The sequence below is a fragment of the Pseudonaja textilis genome, chromosome 1, assembly GCF_049901715.1.
Source record: "Pseudonaja textilis isolate UNSWEBS1 chromosome 1, rPseTex1.2, whole genome shotgun sequence".
Taxonomy (NCBI): Eukaryota; Metazoa; Chordata; class Lepidosauria; order Squamata; family Elapidae; genus Pseudonaja; species Pseudonaja textilis.
The window spans coordinates 302,657,863-302,675,870 of record NC_141990.1 but is presented as its reverse complement, the minus strand read 5'-3'; the positions used below and the strand labels follow the sequence as shown (position 1 = coordinate 302,675,870).

General features: G+C 40.1%; 1 protein-coding gene across 2 annotated transcripts in view; it reads left to right on the top strand.

The window, feature by feature from the left end:
• The window catches only part of JAG2 (jagged canonical Notch ligand 2), a 100,652-nt gene that overhangs the window by 47,638 nt on the left and 35,006 nt on the right, over window positions 1-18,008 (top strand). For both annotated transcript variants that reach the window (XM_026698596.2, XM_026698597.2), the window contains exons 3-7: window positions 10,419-10,473; window positions 11,701-11,955; window positions 13,094-13,154; window positions 16,206-16,336; window positions 17,724-17,843. In XM_026698596.2, coding sequence (XP_026554381.1) covers window positions 10,419-10,473; window positions 11,701-11,955; window positions 13,094-13,154; window positions 16,206-16,336; window positions 17,724-17,843 — 622 coding nt within the window. The remainder of the gene's footprint in view (window positions 1-10,418; window positions 10,474-11,700; window positions 11,956-13,093; window positions 13,155-16,205; window positions 16,337-17,723; window positions 17,844-18,008) is intronic.

The window sequence follows — 18,008 nt, the reverse complement described above, 5'->3', positions numbered from 1 at the left end:
CGAAGTTGTGCCAGGCCCTCCAATCTTCTCCGATCTAGTGGCGAAACAGTTAGCCTCTTCCGGTCTCCCCTCCGCCCCCTCAGGGCAGGACAAGAGATTTTTTAATCTCGATGCAGACTTCACCACTATGCTAGACACCCCCAAGGTGGATGACCCTATTATCAGACTGGCATCCTCGTCTAACCCCACAGATGCTCTGGAAGCCTTAAGGCCGGAGGACAAGAAAGCGGAGATGGCGCTGCGACGGGCGCACCAGTTTGATGCTTGGGCCATTCGGTCTGCCACCGCCTCATCCTTTTTTACTAGGTCGTCTATTAGGTGGCTTCGACAGCTGAAGCAGCATGTTCCTCCATCTAATACTAGGGCCCATCAAGATATTGCAAAACTAACAGCAGCAGCTGAGTTTGCGGCCGATGCAAATTTTCACTCAGTGAAATTCTCCTCTCGGGCCATATCCTCTCATGTTACGGCCCTACAGCTGCTTTGGCTTAGGCATTGGCAGGCCAACATTAAAAACAGGTCGAAACTGGCCTCAGTTCCCATCTCCGGAAATAAATTATTTGGTCCGGCCCTGGAACCATTGTTGATGGAGAGCCGGAACAAAAAGAAATTTCTTCTGGCTCTTTTTCGTAGGCAAGAGTCCAGATCCTCTCAGCCCTTTCGAAGGGGCTCCTTCCGTACCCCCTTTCAAACTCCCTTCTCCCCCCGTTATCAGAGATCTCCAACCTTTCGCCCAGCCTATTGAGACCGGGGCGATTCGGGAGACAGATCCAGAGGGGGGGTAGTTACAGAAGACCCGGGGTTCGGCAGGTAAGACTCCCCGCCGTCCAAGATAGGTTTTCAGCCCCCTTACCCATTGGCGGTCGCCTTAAATTCTTTGCGAGCCAGTGGGAAGCATCTACATCTGATGCTTGGGTTAAAGACACGGTCCAATTTGGTTTCTCCCTTCAGTTCCAAGTCCCTCCACCCGAACACTTCATGGTTTCTCCCATTTCCAGGGATCATACCAAGCGCGCTCTCCTAGAGACCGCCATTAAACATCTGTTGGATATTAAGGCCATACAGCCCGTGCCACCTTCTCAACGAGGAGAGGGATTCTATTCTCTCCTCTTTCTAGTCCCTAAGCACTCTGGGGGTTGGAGGCCCATTTTGGATTTAAAAAGGCTCAATCGTTATATTGTTCATCATAAATTCAAAATGCATACCCTTCAGTCCATCCTACAGGGCACCAGAGAAGGAGATTGGCTCACTTCCATTGACCTCTCTGAGGCATATCTTCATATACCCATTCACCCTTCCTTTTCTAGATATCTGAGATTTTATTACAATGGCTGTCGTTATCAATATGTAGCCCCTCCCTTTGGGTTAGCCTTGGCTCCCAGGACCTTCACCAAGGTTTTGGCAGCCTTAGCAGCTCACCTCAGACAACTCCCTGTCCGTATTTACTGCTATCTTGACGACATTCTCATTCTTTCTCCATCCCAAAGCCAAGCTGAGAGGGACACCAGAACCACTCTTTCAGTACTTCAGGATCATGGTTTCCTTGTAAATTGGGAAAAGAGCCAGCTTACCCCTTCCACTCGAATAGTTCATTTAGGGGCGGTGATTGATTCAGTTGAGAGAAAGGTTTTCCTCTCCCTGGAAAGGTTTGCTAGCATTCAAAATTTGATTAAGGCCATCAGGTGAGCAAAGAAAGCTTCATTGCAGGACCTATCTAAATTGCTTGGGAAAATGATCTCATGTATATCCATTGTTCCCTGGGCCCGATTTCTCTCCAGGTCCCTTCAATGGTTCCTGCTACCTTATCAACGCTCAAGAAGGAGCAATTCAAGATTCGTAGTAAGGATCTCTCCAAAGGTTCTCACCTCGCTACTCTGGTGGACCAGACCCACTACCAACAAAGGGCATTCGTTCAAAGAACCCCAGAGAGTCACCCTCACAACAGACGGCAGCCTAACAGGTTGGGGGGCCCACCTTCGTTCGCTGTCTGCTCAAGGAACCCGCTTTCCCACCATCCTCACATTAGAGCTTTTCTTAGAGGTGCCACTAATTTGCACCCTCCAGTAGTTCACAGATGCCTGACCTGGGACCTCAACAAGGTTCTCTCAGTGCTAACTAAGCCCCCCTTTGAGCCTCTAAGAGAGACGTCACTCCAACTCCTCACGCTCAAGGTGGTTTTTCTTGTGGCAATTACATCGGCTCGTCGGATATCTGAAATAGCAGCTCTATCCGTTAGAAAGGCGTTATGCGTTTTCCACGCTGATCGGGTGGTCCTGCGACCAGATCCCTCCTTCATGCCCAAGATAAACTCAGCCTTTCACAGATCACAGGAGCTTGTCCTTCCTAACTTTTGTCCAAGTCCTTCTCAAGAGAGAGAAAGGCAGTGGCATACTCTCGATGTTAGACGGGCGCTCCGTATCTATATCAGTCGCACTCAGCCTATCAGGAGGTCGGAGGCTTTGTTTTTATCTTTTCAACCAAAGACGCTGGGCTGCAAAGTTTCCCCATCTACTGTTGGCCGTTGGATTAGAGCTACAATATCCAAGGCCTATTTGTTACAGGCGCTTCCTGTTCCCAGTGGAGTAACCGCTCACTCTACAAGGAGTGCTGCTACTTCTGCAGCCTGGGCTACTCAGGCTCCTATTCATGATATTTGCAGAGCGGCTACCTGGTCGTCTCCATCTCCATTTATTCGCCATTATAAAATCAATGTTTTTGCCTCGGCAGAAGCTTCCTTTGCCAGACGAGTCCTTCAGCAAGTGGTGAGAGATCCAGAACATGCTCCGAGCCAGACGGAGTCCCCCCCGTAGGACAGGCCATGCTTTGGTATGTCCCACTCTCTGGATGCTCAGAGCAGCTCGATTGAGAATGGGCGTTGGTACTTACCTGACACGCCATTTCTAGTCGAGCTGTGTAGAGCATCCAGCCCCACCCTATTTGGTCCGTCTGGTGGGGAATCCTGTTTCGGCCAACGATGCATATTGTTTTTTTGTGGTTAAGTGTTGTTTATAGTTAAGATGAGGGGATAGTTGTTTGTCTTCTCATCTTCGTAAAAACTGGGGAACGCATGGAGAAGCCACATGGTGGGAGGAGCATTCCTCAAATTATAGCTCAGCCTGCAATTGGTGAAGACTAGAGCACCTCCCACTCTCTGGATGCTCTACGCAGCTCAACTAGAAATGGCGTGTCAGGTAATACCAACGCCCATTTTCTTTTACAAGTTTCTTGTATATTTTCCAGTTATACTTTTATTGGTTTTTTAAAATTCTATGCTAATAAATTGACTTAATATTTGGCTGACTGTAGCTGCTTACATAAGGAGACGGATAAAGATTAAAAATTATTAGCAAAGGAATACATTAGAAGAGAATTTTTGTACCTCAGGGTTGAACTTGTGGATCCTTGGTTCTCTCTGAATTAACCCCAACTCTAATCCTGTTGAAAATATGATTAACCATGTCCATGTATTGTGAAATTGAGGTTCTTTCATCATGTTTTCCAATTGCTAGTTGGTATTAATGGATGCACTTTGCTAATCTTCTCTCTGTTTGTCCTATATAGTAGCTCTTGCAATCCTTACATTCTATTTTGTAGATGACTCCTAGTTTTTCTTCTTCTAAGCCTGCTGGATCTTTTGGTTTACTTGGGATATTTTGGAGACTTTTAGTTGGTTTGTGTTCTATGGTGATGCTATGTGTTATAATAGTCTGTTGATGTTTCTGAAATATTTTTGATGTATGGCAACGTTACCCTTTTCAGAGCTTGTGTTGGTTGTGCTGTATTGGGTTCACTGGTTAGGCACTTTTTGACAAAGTTCCATGGATATCCATTTTGGTGGAAATGTGGAAAATGTTATATAGATGCTCTGTTTCCTTTTTCTACTGTTCAGGGTTGCTGCAGCGTGTTTGTGCTCTCTAAATTGTGTTCTTACATAGCTTCTCTTGTGGGAGGTTGGGTTGTAACCTTGGTAGTGGATCACTTGGTTGGTGTGATGATTTTATGATAAACTTGTGTTTCTAATTGCCACCACTGCCTTTGTTGTTGAGGATATCCAGAAAGGATTAGCATGTTAGCTGTTTTCTTCTTCCCTAGTAAATTTTATTCCTTTGAAGATGTTGATAGTTTTGTGTCTGTTCTATTGATGGTCCATTTTTATTATGACAAAAGTGTCACATATACACTTTGGATCTATATTTTGGGTTGTATATATGTATTAAGAGTCCTGTCGATTCCAGGCATTGCATTATGGTCTCAATGACAAGGACACCTTGATGCAATTGTCTTGATCCAATACAAATAGCAATAACACTTAGACTTGTATACCACTTCACACTGCTTTACAGCCCTCTCTAAGTGGTTTACAAAGTCATCAGATTGCCCCTAACAATCTGGGTCCTCATTTTATCAACCTCGGAAGGATGGAAGGTTGAGTCAATCTTGAGCCGGTCAGGAACTGTGAGTTATATAGCAGTGAGATAGATTAGATGATAGATAGATAGATAGATAGATAGATAATCGTGTTTTCCCGAAAATAAGACACTATCTTATATTTTTCTGTTTATATTTTTTGCCACCAAAAAGACACCAGGTCTTATTTTGGGGGGAAATCATCCACCGACTAACCTCACTTGTGCATGTTGCTCCCCCAGGGGGGGGCTCCTTTTCGCTGTCAGAGGCCTTTGGGAACTATTTCTTCTGTGACTGGCAAGGCTTTTCTGAAGGCCTCTGCAGCCGATAACAGCTCCAGATTGATCTGGGGTTCTGTTATCAGTTACAGAGGTCTTTAGCAAAGCCTTGCTGGCTGTAGAAGAAATGGGCTGGTAAGGCAGGTGTTGGGGTGTGCAAGGCCATGTTACAACTGTCCAAAGGTAAATAGTAGGGCAGCTCCACCCCCCCTAGTTTAATTTTTACCCGTACACTCTGGAGTGGGTAGGATCTTAATTAGCGCTTATTTTGGGGATAGGGCTTATATAGGTATATGTAAAAATCAAGCTAGGACTTACTTTCAGGGTAGGTTGTATTTTTGGGGAAACGGTATATATTGATCAACTGGTATACCTTTTTATAGACTATGTGGTAGTGCAGAATTTGAGGACTACTGTTCTAAACTTTAACATTCTCACTATTCTTTTTTCAAAGATTTCATTACTTCCATTCAAGGACTGTATAACTTTTTAAATCTTTCCTTGCTGCTGTTCTTCTTTTATATGTATATGTTACGTAATTCATTTCTCATTTTCTCTGTATGACCAAATAACCTCTCAATTGTATTGGTCATTCATTTTGTATTCAGTCCACATTCAGTCAGCACCTCAGTCATTCTCTCTTCTTATCACTCATATTCCTTAAGTTTCCCCTTCCCCACTGCTTTCAGCTATAGTCAGCTCCCTTGATCCTATTGTGGATTAAAATTTTCATTTGGTCTTGCTATGTCTACTTGGGAAGAAAGTTATCTTCACATACATTATTCATTTGTTTGCTTTAATGCACAGAAATGAAAAAAAAAGTGCTATACATGTGAAATACTCCATTTTAAACACAATATTAATCATATAGTAATAGTGATCAGTCTTTCCATTGTGTCAGTAGAGATGTCAGTTGATGAGCAGAGTCAACATAGATAAAATCATAAAGTTGGAAGTGAGCTTATATATCATCTATTTGCCGCATCTATTAGAAAAACTCTGGCAGTTGAGCATCCAGAAACTCATTGAAGACTTCTAGGGAAGAAGTCACCATACCATGTAAGCCTGTTATGCATACACATACAGTCTGGAATTTTCTTCTCATGTGTACCTAAACCTCCATCCTCACAGTTTTAATGCATTGGTTGTAATGCTATCTTCTGGCTAATAGAGAATTGGTTCCCTCCCTATTCTGTCTGAAAGTTCTTAATCAGGACACATAATAGAACAAACCTCTCATATGATCTGGGCTCTGCTAATGCATCTCAAGATAGCTTTCTTTTTGAATCTGGATCCAACTGATGGTTCATATTTAATTTATAGTGAACAAGATGCCAGGTCACTTTGGAATAGCAGAGTTGGAAAGACCTTGAAAGTTTTCTAATCCAACTCTTTCTCAAACAGGAGACCCTATACCCGTGATGGCGAACCTATGGCACACATGCCACAGGTGGCACGCAGAGCCATTTTATACGGGTATGAGAGTCCCAGCCAAACTTCTCTCACTGCACATGCACGCGCCTCTCAGCTGATTTTCTGCCTCTCAGAGGCTCGAGGGAAACCTGCAGCTTTTGGAGGCTGAAAAATAGGCCCATATCATCAATTCCTGTATTTCTGGAAATACTGGAAGTGACGAAATTGGCCTGTTTTTCAGCCTCCAAAAGCTGCAGAGGCTTCCCTTGAGCCTCTGGGAGCCAAAAAAAGGCCTCAAATGGGCCAAAAATCAGCTGGGAGGCAATGCAGGTAAGGAGGGATGGCGGGGAATATCGCGCACCCGTGCGCAGGGGACGTGGGGGTGGCACGCACATTGCCTTCTGCATAGGAGACTAAAAAGGTTAGCCACCACTGCCCTATACCATTTGAGACAAGTGCTTGTCCAATCTCTTCTTTAAAACGTCCAGTAATAGAGCACCCACAAATTCTGAAGGCAAGCTGTTCTACTGATTAATTGGTCTAATTCAGGAAATTTCTCCTTATTTCTAGGTTGATTAGTTTTCTGCTATTGCTTATTGTTTTGCCTTCATGTGCTTTGGAGAATATGCTGATTGCCTCTTGTTTATGACAGCACCTTAGATATTGGGACACTGCTATAGAGTCACCTTTAGTTCTTTTCATTAAATTATAGATTCCTGCAATCATTCTTCATATGTTTTAGCCTCCAGTCCCCTAATCATCTTTTGCTCTTCTCTGTTCTCTTTCTAAAATCACAACATCTTTTTTTATATTGTGGCAACAAAAACTGGGTGCAATATTCCAAGTGTGATCTTACTGAGGCGTTTTTTTAAAAGTCATACTAGCGCTTTCTGTGATCTTGATTCTTGCCCTCTGTTAATACAGCCTAGGACTGTGTTAGATTTTTGATGGCTGCACACTCACATTTAAGTGATTGTCCACTAGGACTCCAAGATCCTTTTCACAGTTACTAGTGCCATTTATTCTCTACTGTCCATTTGGTTTTTCTTCGCTAAGCATAGATCCCTATTTTCCTTACTTAATTTCATTTTGTTGGATAAGGTCCAGTGTTCAAGTCTGTCAAGATCCTTCCGGATCTTGAACCTATCTTCTGGAGTGTAGGCTATTCCTGCAGCTTGGTATCGTCTGTAAATGTGATACTGCAAGCTAGTAGTAATTTTTCAGCTATTGTGTTAGCTGTGCCTCCCAGTTTCATAATATCTGCAATCTTTATAAGTATCCTTCAACTCCCTCATCTAAGCCATTGATAAAAATATTCAATGGAATGGAGCCTAGGCATATGCAGTGCCCAGTAGCATCACACAAATCCCTCCAAGTCTATTTGGCAAGTTTAATCAGCACTCTTTCAGTACAGTTGTTCTGCCAACTATGAATCTTCATTATCATTGAAAGTGTGACATCCAGAGAAGGAGGAACTAAGAAAAATAGGGCCTGCATACAATGATTCAGAAGAGTGAATTTTGATTAATTTCCCCAAGTGAATGTAGCGTGGATGTAACTGACTACATATTCTTTAGGAGAGGTGCAGGAATCATCTACAAAGAGCATTCTAGAGCATAACATGCAACTGTCAACAAGCAATAAATTATTTATATTTCCATGTGCATTCAAAACATTCCACAGCAGATGATTTCCAGTTCATACTTTCTGACCTACACTTCTCTATATTAATTTCTTAAATACACATTCATTCATTCATTTGTAATTTCAATTTAATCTCTTACATTTTAGGTCAGAATATTCCATCTTCTGTAGTCATCAAATGATCTCATAGATACTGACTTTGGGTGCTCAGCTTGGTCAGTTGGAACTTCTGTATAAAGTTTTATAAACATAATAGATGAATAGGCTAGATGGAATCCTTATTTATATCGAATTGAGGTAGTATTCAGTCTGGTTAAATTTTCACACATTTTATATTTGCCACAAAGCCAATCAAAATCTAGTTTTATCCCAAGTCTGCTCAGATTATTCCTACAAACTAGGATGTTTTAATTAGGGATGATTTTCAACCAACAAAGAATTGAATGTAGACTATGGCATACTTTAATCTTTTATTTCTCTGATTTCAAAACAGGAAAAAATATTTCTAGACCTGAGCCTGAAATCTACCCCAATTTACTTAATCAAGTCATCTCATTGACTTTGACAATATTTCTTTAAAGTATGGTCTACATATTCTAAAGAAGGAGTTGCCAAGCTTTTGGACCTCAGGGATCACCAAACTCATACTTTTAAATCCTGAGGACCACTAACATGAATTTTTTTTTTTAAAAGATAATATATTTAATATATATTTTTCATTTTTATATTACATATAAATGTACTATTTAATATATATATAAATGCTTAATTATTATAACAAAAAAATATAACAAGAAAAACACAGCCCCCGCCCCCACCCACCCCGGCCCAATCTGGTCTCCTGTCATTTCATATATCCCCCAAATCAGAGGAAACTCCCTCCTTTGCCAGGTGTGGCTACCTAGAGTTGAGGGAGGGAAGGAGGTCCTAGCTGGAAACTTCCCTCCCACCTGGAAGCCTCCCTCCCCTCCTGGGTCTTTAACACCTGGCTTGCTTCTCCACTACTGCCTCCTCCTCCAGTACCTCCTTCTCTGGGTAGGGCAATTATGAACTAACCAAGCGGCTACACTGATACCTCAGCTGCTCTCTTTCCTGTCGTAAGACTTGGCGTGTGGAAAAGGAGCTGGCAGCTGCTACTTGGTGGTCCCGCAGGCAAGGCAAAGTCATCCCGGTCCCAGTTAAGACATGCCAGTCACAAACCTAGAGTCCAAGCCAAGAGGGGTCGCTTCCCCTTGCCAGAAAGAGCAGCGGGCGTGCGCGTGCATGGTTCAGCACAGTGGACAACCTTCACTCTGCTGACGAGCCATGTGCTGAAGACCAGATGGCTGTCAGGAAGGTGGGGCAATAGGGGTGATATTGGCAGTGGATGGACTCATATGCGTGGTATATCGCGGCATAGGCCTGGCCTGCGAGAGAGATGGGGGAAAAGAACCTCTGAACTGGTGTTACCTCCTGCCTCTTGCCTCCGTGCATTGAGGAGGTTGAACGGCTGCCAGCGATGCCCACAGTGGAAGATGTCGCAAGGGGGATGCTTGACCCCCCCCCCCCAGGAGCTTCGCTTCCTCCTCGCCAGAAGCACTGACACTCAAAGTGCTCACTACCCCTCTGGCCCCCGACAAGCCTCCTCCTTCCTGCTGAGCATGTGAGCGCTTCTGGCAAGGAGGAAGAGGGGGTCAAGCCTCCCCCCTTGCAACATCTTCACCTGAGGGCAGCTGCTTCCTGCGGCTCAGGAAGTCCACGCTCTTCCCGCTGCTGCTCAGCCTCCTTGATGCGCGGAGGCAGCAGCCATGACACGGGTTTTCTAGGGAGAATGCAGGATTGCCCCACCTCCCTGCCTCAGCATGCTGCAGCCCACAAAATTTTCTCACGGTCCATCAGTGGGCCGCGGCCTACCGGTTGGCAACCACTGTTCTAAAGAATATGTAGTGGTTTTCTTTTTTCTATGTTTTTTTTTCCTGAATCATTTTCTCTTCTTAAGTCATCAACATTGTAGACAAATTAAAATATTGAAGAGTTTATATTTGAGTTTAATAAACTTTAAATGAGTTATGTTCCTATGGGATTACTTCTCAGAACAGAAATTGTGCCCTCATGCACACCATTGAAAGTACAAGTTTGCTATTTATTGTAAATCCAATTAATAAGAATACAATACTTGAGACAAGCAGAATTGGCTTTATTTGCTTTGTGGTTATCATTCAAATAGCAGCTGCTTAATAATGTTCTTTTTAATGTTTATGTCACCCAGAATTGCTAATGAGTTGGGTGATCTAAATTATAAATATAAGAATCAATCAATACAACAATCAAATCAATAAAGCCAGAAAAAATTTACTTTACAATTACTTTAAAATTTAAAATTACTTATAATTATTTAAAAAAAAAAACAATTACACAGGTACAATCCTGGGGAATTTTTCTTAAATAGTACTTTTGCTAGTAGTGATCGGATTTTTTAATATCTGCCACCAGATATTTCTTGGCTAAGTCTTGTAAATTTGCTTTGCAACAGGTCAAATCACTGCATAAATGAATTAAATATTTCTGGAAAAAACAAGCTATTGTTTTGGGATACATGGTGGTAGTGTTAAATCTGATTTATGTTGTGTGTCACTTTCAGAGGATTCTGATATTGATTTAGCCTCTCCAGTAACTGATTTGTATGCTTTGTTTCAGAGGTCATTTACATTAATAATAGAAGCCTGGGACTGGGATAATGAAACAAAAGCAGGTGAGTATATTCTTAAAGAATTTGAACTCTCAGAGCTGACAGTTGTGAGGAAATAGACATCTTGTAGGAAACATTTTGAATTTATAGCTTGGCAGATAAAATTAAAACAAAGATTTGTTTATATGTTCCTTCTGTACACCGAACATTAAATTGGGAATATTGGTTAAGATGAAGATTAAGAGACATAGTCAGTCTAACCCGTATTTTGTATTCTCAGATATATATATACAGGTAGATTCTGAAATATGTGCAAAAAGTATATGAAAAATATATACTCAACTAATTCTGGCAGTACTCTTCTGAGCTATTTAAATATTGTTATCATCACATCTGAATCATTAATCTATAATAATAGAGTTATTATAATATTTGACCTTATGTTTTGTATATATTTATAAAGGCACGTGTTAGCTTACATATACTGTTCATAGTATTATTGGCTAATCATTTCTTTTAGTATCTTAGATATTTGAAAACAGAAATATGCTAACTTATCTTTGGGTTTCGAGTAAAAAAATCTAAATACATTTCTTCCCAGGAAATAAAAATATAATAGCTGACATCAGGGATCTCAAACTCCAAATAATACTCCAAATAAATCTCTGGAAGCTTTGAGGTAACTTGAAGAAGCATTGAGGAAACTTGAGGAAATATTTCATAATGCAGTAGAAATCTTTTTGCTCAAGATTCCTCCTCCCCCAGGCCTTTACATTGGTAATTTCTGTATAGGAAGCAATGGGAATTCAATGCAAGTACTGAACTCTATAGTGTTTTGTTTTAAACAACAACATAAATTCAACTATCTTCCCAATTTATAGAAAAATATGAGATGAAAGGCAAAAAACTAGTGCAACAAGAGAAGGTTGACCCAAAATTTTACCTTTCTGTTTTGGGGTATGCAGGAATCTTGTTCTGTATTTCATTAGCCACTGGTTACTTCTTTCAGTTTATTTGTTTTTCGTGCGTAACCTTCTTCTGGTTAGGAATCCCTTTCTAACCAGCAGCAGTTTCCCTACACTCTTAACCACATGACTTCCTTCATTCTTCAGATAATTTGCTTTCTAAAACAAGAGGAAACCTAGAAATGCTTTACTGTACATTCTTAAATGGGTGTGCTGATCAACATTTTCTGGACACATTTTGTCCTTTTGCAACTATAGTGCTCTCCTTTGCTAACATGCTCTATATTAAAATGTTTATTTAAATTCTTCATGTTTCAATTTTTAGATGAAAAATTATTAATTGACAGAGTATCATCTGCGGGTATGATCAATCCAGAGGATAGATGGACAACACTACAGTTGAATGGCCATGTTGCTCATTTTGAAGCACAAATAAGAGTGAAGTGTGATGAAAACTATTATGGACCACAGTGCAATAAATTTTGTGGCCCGCGTGATGACTTTGTGGGCCATTACACATGCGACCAAAATGGAAATAAGGCTTGTATGGAAGGCTGGATAGGAGATGAATGTAAACAAGGTACTGTATTTCTCATGTATTATAATGCAACAGTTATATTGAATTGTGACATGTTTTTATGGCAAAAGAGGAGAAGTGGCCACACTAAGGATTTTGACTACTCCCTAAGCCTATTTTTGTAGCTATTAGATATACTCGTGACTGAAATGTAGTAGCAAACTATCCATTTTAAGTGGCTCTATTTTCTTCGTTTTATTTATACACACATGTATGTTAACACCCCCCTATCCCCAGCTGAGTGTATTAAGTCTCTGGCATTCATAAGTTCATATCATCAAGCCATGTACTGCAGCATTTGAAGATCAAAATAAATAAATAGTTATTGTTCTCCAGCATAGAATACCAGTGCACTATTATTATGTTGATGCCATATCTGAATAAGGTAGTCAGGACCTTTAAAGCAGGGTCTCCAACCTTGGCAACTTTAAGACTTGTGGACTTCAACTCCCAGAATTCCTCAGCCAGCTTTGCTGGCTGAAAAATTGCCAAGGTTGGATACCCCTGCTTTAAACCATATGTTGTCTATTCCAGTTAACACTTGACTCTAAGATTTGGAATCCTTTCTAAATAGGAAAAAGACAGGAGCTACAAGCAAAATAATGTCCATCATTGAATAATGCCTCCTCTAAAATAACTAATATTATTTTATTAGATATACTGTATTGAATCAGCAAGTCTTTAAAAAGCACATAATCACAAAACGTTTCAACCATAGAAGCTCTTGAACCAACTGCCTACTTCAGTGAAGCTAATTATTTTATTAAAATGTAGAGGTTAATCTGCATCCATTCCAAAATTAGAATGTTGGCAGAGCATCTGAGATATTATATTTATATATTGTAAGAATAGCCTTTGGACAGGATACTTTTATAATGCTTTATGTTTCCTCTTTGTATCTTTTTGTGTTTCCTGAAATAGATATTTTTAGACAGGAAAAAATCACAAAAAAATCTATTTGTTTTTTTTATTCAGGAGGTTATGGATATGATCATTGTAATTGATAGTTTTAGCTAAAACTTCCACTTTTTCTTAAAACTATCCTTCAGGAAAAAAATCAGTGCATAAAATGATTTAATTACAGTAATCACTTTTTCTAAAGAGTTGATTCTAACTGATGTTTAATTCTTTCTTTTCACAGCTGTATGTAAGCAGGGATGTAATTTAATCCGTGGAGGATGCAGCGTACCTGGGGACTGCAAGTAAGCTTGCTTATTTACTTACTTACTGTGAGTAGCACAGAACTCCTCAATATGTAATTCAAATTCAAATCATAAAATGTTAAAAATAACTAGAAACATTCCTGTGGAATCAGGAATAAAAACATTAACAACTTTGAATAATCCAATCTGATGACTGAAAGACAATTATAGCAAACCAGCTTTCCTGGCTTGGTAGAACAACCAAGTTTTCACCAGTTTGCTAGAAGCCAGAGGGAAGGGGCAAATTACACAATTGGGCAGAAGGTGCTGTTCCAAAGGAGTTGGATGGCAACTTAAATGGGCTGCTTCTATTGCCCTTTAACAATTTCTAATTGAGGGAAATACAACAAGCCTACCCAACTCGATTTTAACAGGCAGGGCAAAGGTGGTCCCTTAGACATCCAAACTCCATAGATATCTTACAAGGATATACCTAAGGACTTCGCAGCCATTCTGTGAATTGCATCTGGAAGCTAGTTAGCAACAAAGTACAGTTCCTAGAATAAAATGCTTATGTGGCTATTTTCAGATGCACCTATCACTAACTGAATGCTTCGTTTTAGTTCATCTGTAACTTCCACATTCTTTGGAGGTACAGTCCCACGTCAAATGCATTACAACAGCCAAATGAATAAGTAACAGGCTTACAATGAGCAATGGCTGTTGTTCCAAGAGAATTTACTGTTGATTGCATACAAGATGGAGTTTGCAAATGCCCTCTTGACCATAGCTGTGCCTGCTTCTTTCAACTGCAAACCAGCTCTTCCTGAGGCAGTACAACTAATTAATAATGAATTTCACTGAAAACATCTTCCTTGGACTGGCTTTCTACCTGATCCCAGACAACCTCCCAGCACCTGAGCAACATTTCAGAAACATCAACTACTCAGTGAGGGGTCAAAATACAACACTGAATATCATCTGTCTACCAATGTAACGTTACCCCATGCTGTTGGAAGATTTCACTCAATAATGTCATTTAGATGCTGAATAAAAGTGGGAGAGCATCAAGCCCTGCAGGACTCTCCATTAAGTCTATGATTCAATCTCCTTCACCACCCCCACCTCAGAATTGTGACTTCATGAAGGTGGAGAAACATAGCCCTTGTAACCTTTGGAGGTGGTTCAGAAGGATATTGTGTTCTGTGGTACTGAAAACTACTTTCTCCAGGATTCTCTATAATTGCAGTTCAGGTGCTTTTTCCATAATCTTCTCCCAAAGGGAGGGTTGGAGAGTATAATTGTTCAGCATATCTTGATCAAATAGTAGATTCTTGGGAAATGATTCATTATCACCTCTTTCAAAAAGAGGTAATACTCCTGTCAGTATGAAGTTTATGTTGATATATGTATTAGATTTACATTCTGTCTTTTGTTCTGAAGCAGTGTATATGATTCACTTATTTTTCACCTAAACAATTCTCTTGTGAGGTGGATTGGATTTAAGAAAAACGGATTGGCCCCAAATTACTTAGTGAGTCTCCCTGGCTAAGGACACTGGATCTTGTTGTGTTATCTAACTCTTTAACTGCCAGACCATTGCTTATATGCATTTTTATGGGCATATAGTAATTTTGTGGGGAAGATGCTTAATTGCTAAACACATTGCTGAATTTGAGAAATTGTTTATATTTTTGAAATGATACTTTTTACAAAAATGTATTGCAAGCAATTTAGCAATAAATTTGGCACATATTTTTATATTTTTAAATAAATTGTTGTCAATTGTATAAATTAAAATAGTTTTATTTACCATCTGTCTGTTCAAATAGAACATTTAGGGCAGGCTTCAGATAAAATAAAATGAAATAAAACTTAGAGTAACACAGAAAACAGAACTCATGACCATCATATTTCTCACTGCCCTCTTGTATTCAAGTGCAGTGTTTCATTTACATACATAGAACAAGCAAATTCATGCACCTAAGAGCTAAAAACTAAGTATTTCCAGGTAATCTTGATATTTTTACCTTTTTTGTGTGAATCTCAAGTTACAACCTACTTAATAGTAATCACTAGCATAAACTTTTTTTCTTGCATATTTTTATTTTGAATTCAATAGCTTTGCTATTTGATATTATAATGTGATTAAAAAACAAGGCTTTTGGCAACTGCTGTTTAGCTTGTTATCCAATGAATGTGGGGAACTTGAATGAAAACTGAATGAACAAGAAATTAATCTTCTTTCCCTTGTGATAGCTATATAGTGCAGTATGAACTATCTTTATAATCTACATGATGTGGAATCCAAAAAAATAAATTATTTATACATTTATTTGGTTCCTGCAGAAATTTAGGAAATGTGCTATAATCAAACTTATATGGACAGGTAGATCATTTGAATGTCAGTAAAAACACAGTAATTTTGCTTCTATTGTTTAATTAAAAATACTGTTTCCTGATTAATCTAAATGCCTCCATTTTATAGTCTGGTATAAACTAATATATTATTATCAGCGATATATTACTTTAATGTGTATGTAGCATTGGACCCAATATTATAAAAATGATACAAATTAGTTAATAATTTATAGTTTTATATATTTATTGGTGTTGTGCTTCCTATAGTTTTATCCTTTTTAACATTGTAAGCCGCTGAGAGTTAACCTTTAGTACGATAGGCAGCCAGTAAATTTAATAAACAATATAATTGACAGTGGACATCATGAACCTCTTGTCTGATGGGAAGCTTTCAAAGATTGGAAATAAAGAGGGAAATGAATTGCCTTCAGGAATGCTGAAATTATAAATCAGGCAGGCTGTTAGCAACCCAAAATATTTTTAATTTATATTAGAAGGGCCTTTGATACTAAAAAAAAAAACCCTGCATATATGTAGTTTTGTAACTTCTCACTGACATATGTCATTATGTCAGGTATAGTAAGAGATACTTACATTTTAAGATAACAACAATCCATGGTGGCTAGATGCTTCATTGTTGTTAAAGACTGCTTACACAACATGACTGAATGCAAATTTTGCAGCTTAAAATTGTATGAATATTGTAGTTAATCAACATATTGTTAACATTTAATATGCACTTATGTCTAGGTGTAATTATGGTTGGCAGGGGCAATTCTGCGATGAATGTGTCCCCTACCCAGGCTGTGCTCATGGGAGTTGCAGCAACTCATGGGAATGCAGATGTGAAATCAACTGGGGTGGCCTGCTCTGCAACAAAGGTATCAAACTTCTGCTTGTAAAAAATATTTTAAAACTTCAAGGTTAACAAAAATCTAATAGCACTTGTTTCTGTAAAGATGTTTACTTAAGAGCATTCAGCAGAATCTGGTTTGCATCAGGTAATTTCCCTGTAACATTCTATAGTTCTATAGCTTGATGGATTTTTCTATATTTGCCATCATAAATGCCACAAAAATGATAGTATATGCAATAACTTACATGAAATCAGATGCACTAAAGGCGAATATAGATATGGGTATGTATGTTAGAGCTAAAAAAACATTTTAACATTATATTTGAAAAGACCTTCGTATGAAATGTTGTACCTTATGTGCTATATCAGTGGTCCCCGACCTTTTTTGTACCAGGGACCAGTTTCACGCAGAAACACTTTTTCAAGGACCGGGGGTGGGGGGAGACACTTTTTCAAGGAGGGAGGGAGGGGAAGAAGTCCGAGTTTGGTGGTTTGCTTGCAGACGTTTCATTACCTGACTAGATAACATCTGATGTTGTTACCTAGTCGGGTAATAAAACGTCTGCCAGCAAACCACCAAGTTCAGGGAGCGCCAGTGCCGCCTCATTGCAACCCTGAGCGACAGATATTCTCTTCTATTGGGACATTTAAAACGGAGAGTTTCAGCTGCAGATTCAGGAACTGCGCCGGGCTGAGGAGCGCCTTCAAAACTGCCTCAGGTGTCTGCCTCGTTCCTCTCTCAGTCGCTCTCTCTCGCTCCTCCACCAGCCCAGGAAGAAACTGCTTCAAAGAAGCCGGCAGGGTGGCTTTTCCTGTCGGCGCAGCTCCTCCGAAGCGCCCGTTCACCCCCACCCCGCTGCCCACAGTTCAATCCAGTGCTCCGTCCTGCCTGCCTGCCTTCATTTCTGGTTGTTTCGGAGCAGCTTCGGCTAAGTAAAAGAGGCGAATAGTTATTATTCTCAGCCAAAGCTACTCCGAAACAACCAGAAATGAAGGCAGGCAGAACGGAGCACTGGATTGAACCACGGGCAGCAGGGTGGGGGTGAACGGGCGCTTCGGAGGAGCTGCGCCGACAGGAAAAGCCACCCTGCCGGCTTCTTTGAAGCAGTTTCTTCCTGGGCTGGTGGAGGGGAGGAGAGAGACTGAGAGAGGAACGAGGCGGGAGGAAACCGAAGCCGCTGAGCCGGAGAGCAGTACAGGCTTTGGTTGCTTCCTCCCTCCCCTTCTTTCATTTGTGTCCTTGATCCCTGATCCCAGCAGCATTCACCGAAGGCGAAGAAAGCCGCCATTTTTATTTTATTTTTATTTTCTTTGCGGCCCGGTACCAAATGATCCACGGACCGGTACCAGTCCGCGGCCCAGTGGTTGGGGACCCCTGTGCTATATAACTTTAATCCTTCCTTTCTGTCTAGATTTAAACTACTGTGGAAATCATCATCCATGTGTGAATGGGGGAACCTGCATGAATACAGAACCAGATGAATATAGCTGTGCATGCCAAGATGGTTACTCTGGAAAGAACTGTGAAATTGGTACATACATTTTCTACTCCAGAAATTTTATTAATAAGTGACAGTCTTGGAAAAATTTGGCAAGTCCTGTTTCCTGTCTGCATTAGGAATAAATGAATTTCTGTTCTCTTCACTGTCTTTTATGAAAGCATTAATCTATGCTTCAAGAATTTATAGATAACTTAG